Source organism: Fukomys damarensis, unplaced genomic scaffold (assembly GCF_012274545.1).
Source record: "Fukomys damarensis isolate Sample0158 unplaced genomic scaffold, DMR_v1.0_HiC HiC_scaffold_14, whole genome shotgun sequence".
Lineage (NCBI taxonomy): Eukaryota > Metazoa > Chordata > Mammalia > Rodentia > Bathyergidae > Fukomys > Fukomys damarensis.
Window position 1 is genome coordinate 79,844,347 of NW_022900926.1, and position 17,633 is coordinate 79,861,979.

Here is a 17,633-nt window from a genome sequence, read left to right on the forward strand (position 1 = left end):
GCCCTTTTTTTTTTTTTTAATCTATATACAAAAAGAAGTTGGTATTCAGAGAAGTTCAGTAACACTATTGAAGGTATTTGTTGACATGATCTATACTGAAACCAAATAGAGATTCTGGGAATTCCTTGCTCAAATATCTCTGATCCTTTTTAAGAATTTCCAGAGTCTAATGATATACTAAAATTCTCATTTTACAAATAAAGACTAAGCAACTTTCCCAAAATTATATCAGAAAGAAAAAGCTGTTTTCAGCATAAGCTTAGATATATTATAAAAGTATTTTATAAAAATAGGTTAAAAATTGTATTCAGGTTCACTTGAGAATTTGTTTTAAAATATGAAATATTCACAGAAATTTCTATATTTTTCAGCCAGGAATTCCCACTGGACCATAAATATTTTTAAATATTTCTATTGGTACATTTTAGATATACAGTACAGTTACATTCATCTTTAGGAACTTGTACTTTTACTTGTACTTTTAATATCTTGGTTCTTATTTTTTCCCAATTCGCCAACCTACCTTCCACCCTTCCCTATTTACAGACTTTGTTTCCACTTTTTCCCTTTTCTCTTATTTTTTCTCTTCCCTTTTTACCTTTCCCCTACCCCTGCCATTTGCCCAATACCTTTCCTTCCTATTACAGAATATCAGTTATACATTTTGACCCTTATTTACATGTTTAGTTTATCACACCAGAGAAACTATATGGTATTTATACATGTGTCCTACTAATTTCACTTAAGAGTATGTCCTCAATGTGCATCTACTTAGCTATAAATGTCTGTAGTTTCTCATTCTTTTGGGCTGAGTAGTGCTCCATTTTATTTAAAAACCACATCTTCTTTATCCAGTCTCCAATTGATGTGCATTTGGGCTGTTTCCAAGTTTTAGCTATTACAAACTGTGCCACTATAATTTTTTTAATTATTTCTTTTTAATATATACTAAATTGCCTCCCCTTTAATTACTCTGGTTCCCTTTTCAACAGTCTGCCTATAATTTCTTTAACCAGTTTCTAAGAAGGACTTTTTTTTTGTAACTGCTTTAATTATATCACTCTACAGTGTCCAGTTGATATGCTGGTTGGCTTTTTTGTATGAAATATTTGTGGTCTTTCTCAAGTTTTTAGATTACGCTGCATAAGCCAAGGAATTAACCATTTATTTCCTCATATTCTCACCAAAACACATTGCAAATCATGAAAGAAAAGATCGAACTGCTTAGTGGGAAGAAGAGCATCTTCATAATTATAAGAGGTCCTTATTATAAAAAGTATATATGCATACTAATAAATAAAAGAGTGATTTTAAGTATGCACGCCAGAATAACCTCTGCATGTGTTTATTGTTAAGCACACCCACACGCATTGTTTTGTGTTCCTCTGTCATTTTTTTAACTTTATCTCTTTAGGCTGAGTTCTTTCAGTACCTAAGTCCTACTGCCCCTTTTTTTTTCTTCCACTAGCCCTCCCTGAAAAGCTTTAAATTTCTCATAGCAATAGACAGTTCAGAGTTTCCATGCCTTGCAATATAGAGCTATCAGTTCCCCCAAAAGATAGCCAATATCACTTTTTCACTATTGAGGACACATGTAAAGATCTGTCTGCTACACATGAGAGCACATGTTAACATGGACTCACATTCCATTACCTGATGAAATAAACATAGGTAAACCCAACAGCTGCCTTAAAAATATTCTAGGTGATTCAGTACTTGAAAGCATTATCTTTAAAGAGCTGTTGTTTGATGGGTATATTTTTATTGTTTGATAGATTCTTAATCTAACTTTAATATAAAAGCTTTCATTTTACATTATTTTCCTTCATTTTATTTTTTTAAGAGTAGGAAAAATTTATTGAGGGAAAGAAAGCTTCTTTCTGAGAGACAGAAGGGAAATCTGAAAGGGGGTTGCCCATATTTTCATTAATTTTAAATCTTTTTGAACTACTGAGTTGTCAGCCATTCTGTTCTTTCACATTTGAGATAATAACACATAGCTCATGTGACCCAAACTATGCTAAAGTGTTCTAATATGCTTTATCAGTTCTCATAAAGATGCTGGCCAAAACCATCTTCAATAAACTGCATAAATAGGAGGAGGGGGGTAATAAATAGTAGATAATTTGAAATGGTAACCTTGTTAACTTTCAAAATTCTTTAAAGGCTTATTATTACAATTATTTAGCCTGAACTTAACTTCTAAGAAACTAAGTATATTACATCATATGACTTGTGGTATATGTTTTTCTGTATACACAGCAGTTCTGAAAACACATTTCATCTTCATTCTACTTTTCAAAGTATGTTAATTCATAAGATTAAGTATGTGCCTGAGAATAAAAGACACAGGAACATACACTAGGTTGTGGATTTGATCTCCAGCACTTCAAAAAAACAGAATGAAGGAATCTTTTGAATTCATTTAACTGAAAAATAACGTGACTATAAAATGGGTCTATATTCTTTTTAAAATGATTCCTGTTTGTGGTAAATTAAGAAATACAGAAATATTTGTTGACAGAGGTAGAACTGCTGTTGGAGCAAGGCTTTTCCAACCTTTGAGGACTGTTCAACTAGGCACAGGTGCAGTGAGTTTGCAGCACATTTAAGAATGTCAGTGTCTTTTGAGCAAATGAGCTTCAGAATTGGAGTCAAATGCATTAGCAGTGAAAACAGATCAAGTATTGCTGAGCTTAATAAAAGAATTATTTAGTAAAATTCTTAATCCAATACTTATAGGAAATGTTTTAATATAGCAAATAGGAGATGAAATCTTTTTAATTATTTTAGTAGAAGCCTTTCAAATTTTTGAATATTTATAATTGGAACAAAGAAATATTTTTATAGACAGTTTTTGCACAATAATTTTCAGAAACCTTCAAATCATTTTGATAAGATGAGTAAAGATTATCAGTAAATAATGTCTGTTTCAAGGAATAGTAGTGCTATAAGCATACATTGGAGATTTTTGTATCATTGGAGATATGCTGAAAACATCAATAATTATAACATTACTGACTGTTAAAATGACGGGCATAAAGCAGATCTCAGGATATCATGGACAAATGAAATAAGTATTTCACATTTTCCTTCTTTCATAGAAGATTGAAATGATAGGTGTGTGTGTGTATGTATGTATGTATGTATGTGATATATTCTTATGATATTCTTAAGACTTTCTGCCAGATCTGAATTATCTATCAACAAATGTAGTCTATTTGTTTAAAAAATTCAAGTGACCTAGCATGCAACAAATCATTAAGAAATTATACATCATGACCAAGTAGATTTCATCCCAGGAATGCAAGGATAGTTCAACAAATCAATAAGTGTAATTAATACACAACATAAAGAAGAGAAAGAAAATTCACATGATCATATCAATAGATAGTGAAAATACTTTTGACAAAATCCAACACCCATTAATGATTTTTAAAAACCTGAAGAAAATAGGCATAGAAACCTTATTTCAATCTGATAAGAGCCATTTATGACAAACCTACTGCCAATACCATATTAAATGGAGAAAAGCTAAAAGCTTCCCCTAAGACCATGAATAAGACAAGGATGTCCACAGTTACCACTCTTTTTCACTATAGTACCTAAACTTTAGCCAGAGCAATCAGGCAAGAGAAAGAAATAAAGAGATACATATAGGAAAGGAAAAAAGTCAAACAATAATTATTTACATATCACATGATCATTTACATAGAAGACCTAAAAATTCCACTTAAAGACTCCTAGAATTAACCAAAATTAGCAGTGTAGCAGGATAAAAAATTAACACACAAAAATAAAAAGCATTGTTGACAACAAATGAACTCACAGAGAAAGAAATTAGGAAAACAATACTGAGAGTGGCATCCAAAAAAAAAAAAAAAACCCTAAATGCAGTGCTTAAAGATCCCAACAATGAATGTAACTGTACTGTATCCCTAAAATGTACCAATAAACTCAATTAAAGCTGAAAAAAAATTAACCTAACCAAAGAAATGAAAGACCTCCAGAAGGAAAACTACACTACTCTGAGAAAAAGAGATCAAGAGGACATTAGAAAATGGAAAGATAGCCTCTATTCCTGTGTAGGTAGAACCAATGTCAAAATGGCTATCATACCAAAACTGATATATAGACTTAAGGCAATCATAGTGACATTCCTTATAGAACTAAATAATCCTAAAATTCATATGGAATCAGAAGAGACCCAGAATAGCAAAAGCAATCCTGGGCAACAAGAGCAAGGTAGACGACATCACTATCCTGGATTTCAAGTTATATTACAAAGCTGATAAAAGCAATGTATTGGCACAAAAACAGACATGTGAACCAGTAGAATAGAATAAAGGATGCAGAAACAACCCCAGACACATTTAGCCACCTCATCTTTGGCAAAAGGGCCAAAAACAAGCTAGAGGAATAATAACCTCTTTAGCAGATGGAACTGGGAAAACTGGCAGTCGACATGCAGATTGAAGCTGGAATCATCTCTCACCATTTACTGAACTAAAAGCAAAAGGGATCTAATGTCTGAATATTAAAACAAACATTTAACCTCATGGAAGATAAAACTCTTGAAGACATATGCCTAGGCAAAGATTTTCTGAACATAACCCCAGTTGCACAAGAAATAACATCAATAATCAACAAATGGGATTATGTCAAATTAAAAAGCTCTAGGGGCCAAGGATTTAGCTCAGCCGTTCGATGGCCTGCCTTGCAAGCACAAGGACCCAAGTTCAATCCCCAGTACGAAAAAAAAAAAAGCTCTGCTCAGGAAGAGAAATAACCAACAGAATGAAGAAACAACGCACGAAATGGGAAAAAAAATTTTAACAGTTGGGACAGGGGACAATTATCTAAACTAAAGAACTCAAAAAAATTAGACCCTGCCAAAATAAAAAACCTAGCCATAAAATGGGCAATGGAAATGCACACTTCTCAGAATAAGAAATACAAATGACCATAAATATATGAAAAAATGTTTACCATTGTTGGCCATTAGAGAAATGCAAATTATGTAGCAACTAGAGAGAGTTTTTCAAGTGGGAAGAGACAGGGAATAGAGCAAGAGGGAAAGAAAAAGATTTAAAAAAAAAAGAAACATGGAAATAGAGCTTTTGCAAGTGGAAAGGGGAACAAGAGCTGGAGGGAGCAGGGAGGGTGAAGATGGGAGGGCAAGGAGAAGAGAAAGTATTAAGATGTGTTATTTACATGTACAAACTCATCCACAATAAATATTATGTACTTCAAATGTAATAAAAATATTCTAAAAAGGAATAAACAAAATTGAGATTACATCTTACTCCAGAAAGAATGCCCATCATGAAGTAATCAAATAATAAATGTTGGAGGAGCTGTGGAAAGAAAGGACCCTTCTACATTGTTGGTAGGAATGTAAACTAGTACAACAAATATAGAAATCAGTATGGAAATTTATTAGAAAACTAAAAGAGAAATTCCATTTGACACAGCTATTTCCTGTTTAGGAATTTACTCAAAAGTTAAAATTACAGACACACAACATCCATGTTCAAAACAACATAATTCATGATAGCTAAACATTAGAAATGCATCTGTGTCCATCAGAAGATGAATGGATAAAGAAAATGTATTTACACCAGTAGAGTACTCCTCTGCTATAAAAAGATAAATTTGAGTCCTTTGTAGGAAAATGGGATGCACCTTTAATCCATATAAACCAGACATACAAGCTGAAATATGGTTGCTTTTATATCAGAAACTCATATAAATAAAGTGGGAAATAAAAGAGAACAGGAAAATGGAGACTGATCTCTTCCACGTGGGAAGGGGACCAAGAGATTTTGGTAGGGAGGGGAAAGGGTTGTAAAATGAATTAAGATACGCCATGTACATGAATCAACTACCCACTTGAATGTATTCATATGTACCACAAACTTATTTTTAAAAATACAGAATGAAAAACTTTCAAGTTACCTTATCAAACTCATAGAGACCAACGTATTCATCTAAGTAAGTTAAGTTTCTTCCTGGACAAACCATCATGAACTCCTCTTGCCATAGAGGCCTGATGAAGTTTTATTAATGGAAAAGTAGTTTAAAATAAATTATTCTAAATGAATTTGTTCCTTAATGCCTTATTCTTCTACTGTACTGTGCTGGAGAATCATAGCCCTGGATGGTCAAAGCTATATGTTAACTCATGTTACAGTGGAATGGCCAAAATAGCATCTAAAACAAGGCACCATCTTCACTAAGGAAGCAACACAGCTGATGCCCAAAACTAACACAAATGTGTGGATTTTGCAGTGTTAAACACTTTTACTTACTCTTGTGGATTTACAAGCAATCTCCTTTCAAGAACTATAATATAATTTGGAAAGCTATTTCCTCCTGGGTGACTTTACCTGTAAGCTTTTGTGTGACAATTCTGTGATGGTTTATTGATGATATGATGCTATTACGAAGGATCCTTCTACCCCCAGCTCCTCTCTCAGACCCACATAACAACCCTTTTCCCGGTTGGCGCTGTAGGAAATGAGTAATGCTTAACCCATTTGTGTGATCAATTCACTTAAGCAGCTACTGTGAAATGTTAATCACAATTTTAATTTGTACTGCATTAGCATTTTGATTAACTTGTAGGCTTGCTAGTGCACTTGAAGCGCTTTTACTCATAGTTACAGCTCGGAAATGACTTTTTGATTAATTAAGTTTCTTACACAGCAGCTGAGCTTCCTGAATGCTAACCTTCTGGGGGTAAAAGTTTAGGAGAAAGTTACTATGAACAACTGTTGCTATTGGAAAGGATTCTTGTAAATGTACTTGGCAGCACTTTAATTATTGACAAAATATTGTATCATTACTTGACACTGACCTGAACCTTTAAAGGCATGTGCCTTTCTGTCAGGAAAGCTTTTTTCCAGGTCTTTCTATTATTGTGAAATTTTTGAGAGCTCTTAAATAGGCTGCTTTCTAGCAGATTTTAACAGGCTGCCAAGGGTGAATTTCTGTAATTTTTTAAATCAATTTTTAATTTGAGAATAGTTTTACATTTCCAAGGATGTGTGAAGATAGTTTTCCATATTCCTTAAACCTACTTTCTCTAGTATTAACATTTTACATACCTTAATAAATTATATTTGTTATAATAAATAACTGATACTGATACATTGTTAACCAAAGTAAATATTTAATTTTTACCTACCATCCTTTTTCTATTCAACAGTCTCATTCAGGCTACCATATTAACTTTGAACTTCATGTCTCCTTAGGCTACTCTTTATTATGACAACTTCTCAGACTGTTTGCAATGATTGCTATAGTGTTTTACATTCTCATGGCATTTATTAACAACAACTTTGTTTTTATAAATAAATGCAATTTCACTCTGGACTACATACATCTTTTTCTTTTAAATTCTGATAATAACATATTATCTTTAGTCATTTGATTTAAACAGAAGTAGCAAAGTCAACTGCCACTTCAGCCTTTGCTGTGATGTTATTTTCATGTGCTTCTTGTTACCCCTGTACAGTCACCAGATGAATCAAGGTGACTATCAAGAGACATTAGGTGGGAGAAGGTTCCTTAAAAAGGAGGAAGAAAACAGGCTGCAAGTTGGTAGAAGGCTAAGAGGGAGAGAAAGGCTGGAACATCATCTGTATAGTTGCATATGTGCATCCTGTGGCCAGAGCCTTGACACTGATGGTTAAATTGACTGATTTTTTTTACATTGAAGTTTAGATTTTAAGGGGAAAATGCTGTTTTATTTTTTGTTTGTTTTCTTTTGAAAACAGGATCTCTTTCTGTAATCCAAGCTGGCCTTTTTGAACTCACTACATAGTCCAGGCTGGTCTCAAACTTGTAGCAGTGCTCCTGCCTCAACCTCCCAAGTGCTAGGATTACTAGCAAGTACAGCATTCCCAGCTAGAACAAATTTTTTTTTTCTCATTGAGTTTATTGGTCCATTTTAGGTATACAGTACAGTTACATTCATCATTGGGATCTTGTACCTTTACATGACAGGTCTTGGTTCTCATTTTTTTCCCCTTACCCCTGCCCTTCCTTCACCCGCTTCTCCCTTCCCTATTTACAAATACTTTATTTCCATTTTTTTATTTTCTCATATTTTTACTAACACACCTTAGAGCTAGACTATTTTCCATCTATTAACATACCTCTTTATGCAATTTAATACTGTCATTTTTGTTTAGGAGCCTGGTTCAGTGATTCTGTTTTCTTGCAGTGAAATTGACCTAATTTGATGACGAGGCTTATTGTTCCTGTTTTATCCTTGAGTTATTTAACCCTAGAATTCAGTTGCGTTTCAAAAGATAAGTGCCTACAGATCAAATACTGATATGTAGTTATAACCAAATGGTGAATTTAAATTAATTTTTAAACTAGGTTTTCAGAACTTGTATGGACAAAATGGTTCACAGACAGTGATCAGTTAAACACATAATTTTGTCTGATGTTTTTATTTTCCCTCTGCATGGGGAAGAGAACATATGTAAGCCACCTCAAATCCCTTTGAAAACCAGATAGGATATATGTAAGTCAGCAGAGATAATGGAATATAATGCAATGAGTGCAATGAGCACAGATCTGAAAGTAGAAAACTAAGATTAATCCTTAATGCTATCAATTTTTAACATTGTGAGGAAGTAGTACTCATGCCTACATCATGGCTAGTATTGTGAAGGATTAAAGGAGAGCTACTAAAATGTTTTATAATCTGTACACCACTGTACCAATATTTTCAACAGACCAAACATGCATACTATCTACATGGTCTTACTTTAACTATATAATCGACTGTTCATATCTTTTCATAATGATTACATATAATCCACATTACTTGAAACAAAATAGAGAGTGAGAAATTGTCAAGCTTAAAGTGTTTACTGTTAATAATCTTCAGTTGCAGAAGATAAGAGAAATATTAGTACTGTAGATATGAATATATTCATTATTTGAAGAAATAGTTGCATCTCTGTGAACCTGTGCTTTAAGTGCTCAGACTAATCCTGATAAGCTTAAGGAAGTTTTTTAAAATTCATGTTAGTTATGCAGAATAATTGTTTCATTTGACTTATTCATGCATACATACAACATACTTTGGTCACTCGCTTCTCTTTTCCTTCCCTTCATCTCCCCTTGAGTCCCTTCTTCTCTGATAGTCCTACAGGGAATTCTCAAGTATACTTAGAATAAATGTTAAGGACAGGAGTAGCATCCAAGTTGTAATCATGCTTTTGACTTCAGGAGCCTCCTACTCAAAACACGTTTCCTTCTAGACATAGTGTATTTTCTGAATTACTTTTGTTTTGAAAGTTTTGTTTGTTTTTTTTGTTAGTGTCTTGTTTTACCTTTGCATGATGCTAGGTACTCAAGAAGATCTTGAATTTCCTCCCTGAGGATAAGTTCTAAGATGTTTCTATGGTTCTTTCTGGTTTTTGTCTCTTCCTTTCACTTTAATCCTTTTGTCCCTCCTCTTCCCTTTTTTATTCACTTTGAAATACAGATATAGTCACTCACACACACTGTCTTCATTTCACCCTTCCCTCTGAAACTGTTGTTGGCTAATTCTTTTTTTTTTTTAATTGCCCAGTAATAAAAGTTGGCCTCCTTAGGTCTTTACAACTATTATTGCAAAATTTCCTAGCTTTTGATCTTCCTGGATGGCTACATCAAAATGCTACGGGATAGCTCCTTCTAAAATTCACTATTTGTATCTTTTCACAGTAACTGACCATCAAGTGTTACCGTATTTTGGCTTGTTCGCCTCTCCTTCTGGAGTTAGATTCCAGGTTCTTCTCATCTAAAAGAACTGAATGAAACAAGCACAAAGGAGTGGCAAAGTTTATTTGAAAAAGTAGAAATGATGAGTGAAATAGAAACTGGCTCTACAGAGTGAGCTTGGGACCAAGTAAAAGAGAAAATAGCAAAATATGTACCAGTATACTCCAATACACCCTGGAGAAAGTAGAGTGGGCTGTTGTGAGGAAAGCTCTTCTTAGAATGTGTGTCCTTTTATCCTGACCAAATCTTGAGAAACTTATGAGAACTTCTACATCCGGGTCCTAAGAGATACTGAGATCCCATGCCTGAGGCTGATGTCAGGTCTAGGTCATCCTATTGGAAAATATGCTCAAGTTCTCAAAAATACATGTGCAGGGCTTTTTGGGAACTTTTCTCTGCATGTGTTCTGGAATATTGTAATTAACAAGTCACACCTACTTCCCCAGACAGCTTTGGCACACCCTAATCTCTGGTGCCACAGCCATTTCTGTCTTGGACTCCTTCTTCTATCCATATTATATTTTACTTTCATTGTCCACAGATTTTTTTTAACTATCTCTCAAAATCTAGGTGTGTATGTGTAGCTCTATCATAGTGGGCTCAACATATGACCTTTTAGACATAATAATCACATTTACCACATTTAATTAATAGACATTATAGCCAATCCAATTCAGACTCCCCCCCTTCATGATATCACCGTCTGAGTAACCTCTTTGGCAACAGCACTTACATTAGTCGTTTTGAACATTTCTTATGATATAAACTTGCATCTCTTCTCCACTTCCCGATTCTTCAGTTAAGTCCTCAGTTCCATTATGACTTCATGTATCATTCTAAATAGCATTGTCCCCAGAGTTGGCCATTTCAGTAATGTCAGAATACCCTAATAAAATCTCTCATTTCGCTGGGTAACTGTCACCATCTGAATTCTGTGCTTTTATACTAAAATTATTCTTTATTGCAAGAGACAATCACAGAACATTTCTAATTGTCTCTACTTCAAAGTTGTGTTGTTGAAATTCACAGCTCCTCCAGTTTGTAGTCGTCGTATCAGTTCTGCCCAGCACTTAGTCTTAAACATTTTTGTGCTCCTTCCTGGTTCTTTTTCCAATGGGAGACATAATTTATAGCAATTCTTGACACCTTCTAGTATTAACACTGATTTCCCTTATCTTCCCAAAGCTTCTCTCTCTTCATTGACTCTCTGACTCAAGTTTTCCTTGACCAATGGAACCAACCCCTTTTCTAGGGCCTGGCCCACACGCTTTTGTAGCAGAAACCCTTGTCTTCCTCTGAAAATAGTAGTTTTTATTTAGTATATGTTACCCCTGACATCAAAGGTATTATTGTCCACCTGTAGAGACAGAAAAAAAACAATAAAGACAATTATTTAGAAAGGGTATATTGACATTTTATTGCTAAAAGACTAAAGCTTACAAGAAGATGGACAGAAGCCTTAAAAATCAGGGCTGGGTATTTAGCTCAGTAGTTCCACTGTCGCAAGCGCAAGGTCCCAAGTTTGATTCCCAGTACCAAAAAAATAAAATAAAAAGTACCTAATTAGTTAAGGGTGGTGGCACACCCCTGTAACCCCAGCACACGGAAGACAAAGGCAGGAAAGTGGAGTTCAAGGCCAGCCTGAACTACATAATTAAATGCTGTCTCAAAAAAAGCAAAAAGGACCAAACTCCATTTTTTGGATAAGGAAAATGAACACTGATAGATAAGTAGTTTGCCCAAGATTTTACAGTTAACTTAGAGGCATACACTCTAGACTTTCAAGCTCTCTTCCTGTTATACCACTCCACCTTCAAACCAATACCAAGTACTCACAGTTTATACTTCTTCCAAACTCCTAAATCAGCCCTCCATATTTTCAGTTCTGCACATGTGGATTTAATCAGCCGTGGATTGAAAATATTAGGAGGAAAACACAGGCTCTTTTTCTCATTATTCCCTAAACAATATAGTATCACAACTATTTACTTAATGTTTGCGTTCTATAAGTAAAAATTATTTAAAGTGTACAGTAGGAGATACAGGTTATATCCAAACATTATGCCATTTTAAATGAGAGACTTGAGCGTCTACGGGGTTTGCCCCTCTAATCCCCAGTCTTCAGAACAGTCTCTCATGGATGTGGGGGGATGTTTTCATCTAGTACTCACATTCCTCCTAACATATGTAATCAAATTCACCACCTCATTCAAACTCTGTACACCTTCCCTTTATACTGAACTTCACAGGCTTTGTTCTGTAGTGGTTAAAGTAAGTCCTTTGGAGTCACGCTGCCCAGAATTTGAATACCAGCCATGCCTGTTTACCCGAGTTATGCATCCTTAGATATAGCTCTTTCACTCTTGTGGCCATAGTGTCTTCATCTGTAAAATAAGCTTGCATTCAGTATCTTAAATAAAATGATTACCAGATTTGACAAATAGTAGACCCTTGATCATACATTCTAATCATGATTATTTATCAGTACCTTCCAGAGTCCCTTAGATCTCCCCTCCTGCCAACAGCCTTTCCAGCCTTTCCAGATCTCTCTCCTGGTAACTTCGCTCCACTGCAAGGATGCTCATTGTACTTCTTAGCTGTTCACTTTATTTCCAGGACTTCAGACTCGTAGCTGTGATCTATACTTTCTCTGCAGAGCTCATTGTCACCTGAATTTCTCACCTCACTAGTAGCACCACAGTTAAAATGTATTCAACCCCAAATTCATCATCTCCTTTCCAACCCATATCTCTTTAAGAAATGATAAGCAACCATATTGTTCCTGTTAATTCTGATAAGGTTTTAGTTTAGTGTGATTTTATAAATGAATACAGTGCTAAAAATCACAGTTTCATTCTGTCACAGCTATAGTAATAAAGAATACTGATTCCAAAATCAACTGAAGTTGATTCAACTTGGTAGGATAAAGACTCCTGAAGAGTCAACCACTATCTATTTTTCTCCTTTACTAAGAATTATCCTAATACTGTCTGATAGGTAGTGTGCCAAGTGGAAAGTGGCTAAGAGGTAAAGGAGGATTAAATACTTGCTTAATGTTAGTGCTAAAGATTGCCAGGATTATTTTTCTTCAATGTATAAAGCAACTTTTGTTGTTGAGTATGAGATGATTTGTAAAGGACTCTGAGGTGACTTGGAGGCTCAGCCATCTTATCCAGCTGTTTCCAAAGCCAGGCTCCAAGGAAAAGCATATATCAGTCCTTATCTGCCAGGAAGATACTACAAGAGATAGTAAAACCCAGAGTCCTCCCTAGACTCAGTCATACACAGGTGTATCAATGTAAGCTGCGAGGACTCTCAGGCCCATTTACCTGGTTGTGGGAGACCTTCCCCCATGCTATTTCCTGGCAGTTTTGACCCCTGAACAGCACTGTAGGAACCAGGCCCACATCATCCATTTTGGCTTGAGCTGCAGAATCTGTCTCTGGCCTTATCTCCTGGATTTCTTGTGATTCCACACCTCTGATAAACCAACCTGCCTGTCCTACACATCTGCGCCCAACCTGGCAGTATTTATCCCTCTGCTTTGTCCCAGTTTAGAAATTGACATCAAAATGATCAAAGGAAATCCTCATTAAAAATCATGAATTGTTTTAGCATGTTCTTTATAATCTTATCATAGAAGAATTTTTAAATAGACATCTGCCTATTAGGATCTACTGTGTAGCAGGCAATATGTTAGCTACTTCACATAGTGAAGGACTTTGAAGTGACTTAGGAGCCTCAGCCATGTTACCCACCTGTCACCAAAGTCAGCTTGGGGGAAGAGCATATATATATGTCCTTATCTGCCAGGAAGATATTATAAAAGAGAAGTCTTTATCCTCAACCACTAAAAGGAGATATTTCCTTCCTAAAATAAGAAACCTGGGTTCAGTAATGAACTTCCCCACATTTATACATTGTAAATGGGAGAAAATTAGGATACATATCTATGCCTATCTGTTACCATACCTTATGTTTTCGGTAATACCTTTGGTAGATGCACATCGACTTAGGCAGAACATTGTGATTATTGGATTTTTACCTGTATTCTCAATACAAAATATTTTAATGTGTTCTGGTAGCAGTGGAGTTACAAAGAATAATTCCAAATTCTTGCAGTCATGGAGCTTATAGTTGAAAGAAAGATGTGTGAGCAAAGAATTCCAATTGGATAGTGATGAGGTGCCTCAAGAGCAGGGAGGGGTAGGGAAAGAAAGGCCTGTGCCCATCTAAAGGAATCAGAGAAGCATCACAGTTTTAGTATTGGAGCTGTGTGAATGATGAACAGGGATTTTCCAGGTAGACAAAGCAGAAAGAATGGTATTTATTTTTTAAAAATTAAAAATGAGAATAGATTTGGGGAAATGTAGTAATCTTATATTGTACAATGTCAAAAGGAAAAAAGATCAGATAGACTGTAGGATTGACTGCCATGCAGAGAATTGTTAGTTTTTCTTCAACACCACTGATAAGTGTGTCGAAAAATGTAAGCAGAAGAATGACATGATCAGTTTTACATTTTAAAAATTTAGCTGATAGGTCAAGTATAGTAGCACATGCCCGTAGTCCCAGCTCCTGGACAGCTAAGGCAGAAAGATCATCCTAAGTTATATTGTGAGTTCAAGGCCAGCCTGGACTATATATATGAGACCTGTTTGAAAAAAAAAATCATTTGGTAACAGCATATAGTATTGATTGAAGGAAGGTTAAATGAGAATAGGGAATTTTTACAATGTTCTGGGTGAGGAACATTGAGAGTCTGCACTAAGCAATAGAAGAAGAGAGAACAGACATACTAGGGAGTGGTTGAACAGTGAACCATATACCAACATTTAATTCACTACATTTGGGCAGTCACAGAATCTCTTACCATTACAAGTTATTGATCTCTCCCCCTGCTTTTTCTGTGAAATTAAACCAAGATAAATAGTAGTTTTCAATTCATGACACAGCTTTTCATTTACTTCATATAAGCACTTCAAATGATTTTTTTTACATTTTCATATCTATGTTATACAATGAAAAGTTGTGGGGAACTCATAAATTTTATGAAATCTTTCTATTTCATCATGAAAACTTCAAAGTTAGAAGCATATGGTTCATCCATACAACTCTTATAGTATGTGAGCTTTGGTCTGGAAATTATTTCCAGTCCAGTTGTAATGTAAAATCACAAGTAAAATTTCCATAGTTACTCTGCATTACATGTTCTAACGTCATCATAGTACTTAGTTATAATTATTCACTTCTCTTTTCCTAGTCCCTTAGCAGGACTCAAGAATTGTAATTTGTAAACTACTGTTTTTGTTTTTGTCTATGAGCATTATTCGTCATAATGTGTTTGTCTCATATACTTCAAAGATGACATATATCATTCTGCTTTGTGAGAAAAAGGAAAGTTATATGTATTTTCCTAGTTTTACAAACATGTACGTTCATACATGTATACACATGTAGGTACCATGTGCGTATCTTTTTACATTCATACATGTATACATACTCATATACATGCACAGCTGTTATACTAACACTCAGATTTACATATGTGCCTAGCAAATTGGTGTTAAAGATCATTTTGACCATTCTATCATATTAATATAGTTTCTAAAAACTTTGATCCATTTCTCTGTAATACATATAAAGAAATTATAGATCATTGGCCAGATGTTCTTGTAAAACTGTTTTACATTTTGTAAATTAGAGAACACAGAATTAGAAATTCAAAGCTTACAAGGAACATGTGTCTGCATCAGTAGTACTAAGAATTATGGCAAATTAATTTTAGTAGCTGAGGCAAAAGTCATTTCTACAATCTAATCAATTTTGTACAAGAGTTTATAACTATCTTACTGACCATGAGATTTCTTTTTTTTTAAAGTATCACTGTATGTAATGATGTGCTAGGAACATCCCAAAATAAGGGAGTATAGTCCTACAACTGTATAAAACTGCTGCCTAAGATCATGATATCAACTTAAGTGTCTTTAAGTCAGCATTTTCCAGAATCTAATTTAATTGAAATAGCTTTGCCTGTGTAAACTACCCCTTTGTTTAAATAAGATTTCACTGTTTAGTTTTGCCTTAAGCAAATGCAGCCTTTTGTTTGTCCATAGAACATTAGATTAAACGTATAGACTAATATGAATAGCTGCTCCTCATTTCACATGTACCACTGGCAATTACCTGCTTCACTAGCCTGTACTGTGTTATTGTCAGTGAGAACCAGAGCCTTATCTTTAGCTTGCTCTTTGGGAATATAAATTTTTGGCAAGAAAACCTATTTCCTTACCATTATTTATTTTAAATTTGCAAGAGTGTATGAGATTTAGTTTCTAAATGCAACTGCTAATACTCTTGATACAGTGAATTACGTAGGTATTTGTTCTCAAAGTACACTGAGTTTTTATCTTCATTTCATTACTGGATACCGGTATTATCTGGCTATCTTTGCTACCCTAAAAAAGCTTAGTATACGGCCCTTTGTAAGAAGCAATGTGTAATATAATAAATGTGAGAGATTCACTTTGTTTCCCTCATCCAAATGTAGTTTGTTTTCTGGTTTCTATTTTGACTAACAGTAATTTAGAGATATAATGCTTGTTTTTTCTGTTTATTTTTTGTTCCCAATGGAGAGATGGAAAGAGAAAGTGCTATGATTCTCGTGACATGTACATTTTCCCTCTTTGTTTCAGGCAATGCTGGATGTGGCTGCAAACCAGGGCTGGCTGGTTACTGCCCTGAATGTCACCAACCTGGTTCAGATGGTGGTCCAGGGCCGGTGGTTAAAAGACTCCTCTCTTCTTACACTACCAAACATAGAACAGCACCATCTTCACCTTTTCAGGTAATTGTTTTAATTTTCAATGTAATTATTTCAATTTCAAAAAAAAATCTTTTTTTTTCTTTCTTTTGGGTGAAGTGGTCCTAGGAATAAAACTCATAGTCTCAGGCATGCTAGGCATTGTTCTACCATTAAGATATATCCCCAACTTCCCTCCAAAAAATGTTTTAAAGTGTGTATTGTTAATGAAATTTTTACAGTGTAAATGACCATTTTCCAGAGAAAAACGTGACCTAGAGTCATAACAATCTCACTGGCAGTTTGGTCATCAGTCCCCAACTGAACCACAATTCATTTTGACCTTCTCCTATCTAAATTGCTTTACAATTGTAGCACTATGTATATGTATGTATGTATGTATACGCGCACACACACACACACACACACACATATGCACATACACTTTTATTTTTGAAACAGCATCTTCCTGTGTAGTTCAGGCTGGACTTGAACTCATTGTATAGCCCAGCCCAGGCTGGTCTCAAATTTGTGGTGATCCTCCTGTCTTGGCCTCCTGAGTACTGGGATTACAGCACACCTTGCTTTTGTTTTTGTTGTTACATTTCTGTTCTATTTGTAGATATTCTTTTATAATATCAGTCCTCATTTAAGAGGACTGAAATAATGAGAAGACTACAATAAAGTAAATCACTGTTTTCTGTTACTGTAGGAGTGATTAGAAATCCATTGTCAAAAATAAATCATGCATCTATACAATATCTAAACCTAGGTATCTGTATATTGTAAAAGCTCAAAATATAACCTGTGCATAAAAGGAGAGTTTGTCTTAGCATCAAAGTATTTAACTTTTGAGTCACATGTACATGGTTCCAAATACTTTACCAAGGAAAAGAATAGCCCATAATACAAGGAAGAGTGGCAATGTTTAAATGAAAGCATTTCTTTCATACAAGCATTTCACACCAGTTAAGATACTTTGCAGGGCCAGGGATTTAGCTGGCAAGCACAAGGGCAGCCCTATGTTTGAATACCAGTACAA

The 17,633-nt window shown here is 34.8% G+C and overlaps 1 protein-coding gene across 4 annotated transcripts in view; it reads left to right on the top strand.

The window, feature by feature from the left end:
* The window catches only part of Ascc3 (activating signal cointegrator 1 complex subunit 3), a 295,426-nt gene that overhangs the window by 270,019 nt on the left and 7,774 nt on the right, over positions 1-17,633 (top strand). For all 4 annotated transcript variants that reach the window (XM_010607172.2, XM_010607175.2, XM_010607174.3 and 1 more), the window contains one exon: positions 16,485-16,636. In XM_010607172.2, the coding sequence (XP_010605474.1) occupies positions 16,485-16,636 (152 nt within the window). The remainder of the gene's footprint in view (positions 1-16,484; positions 16,637-17,633) is intronic.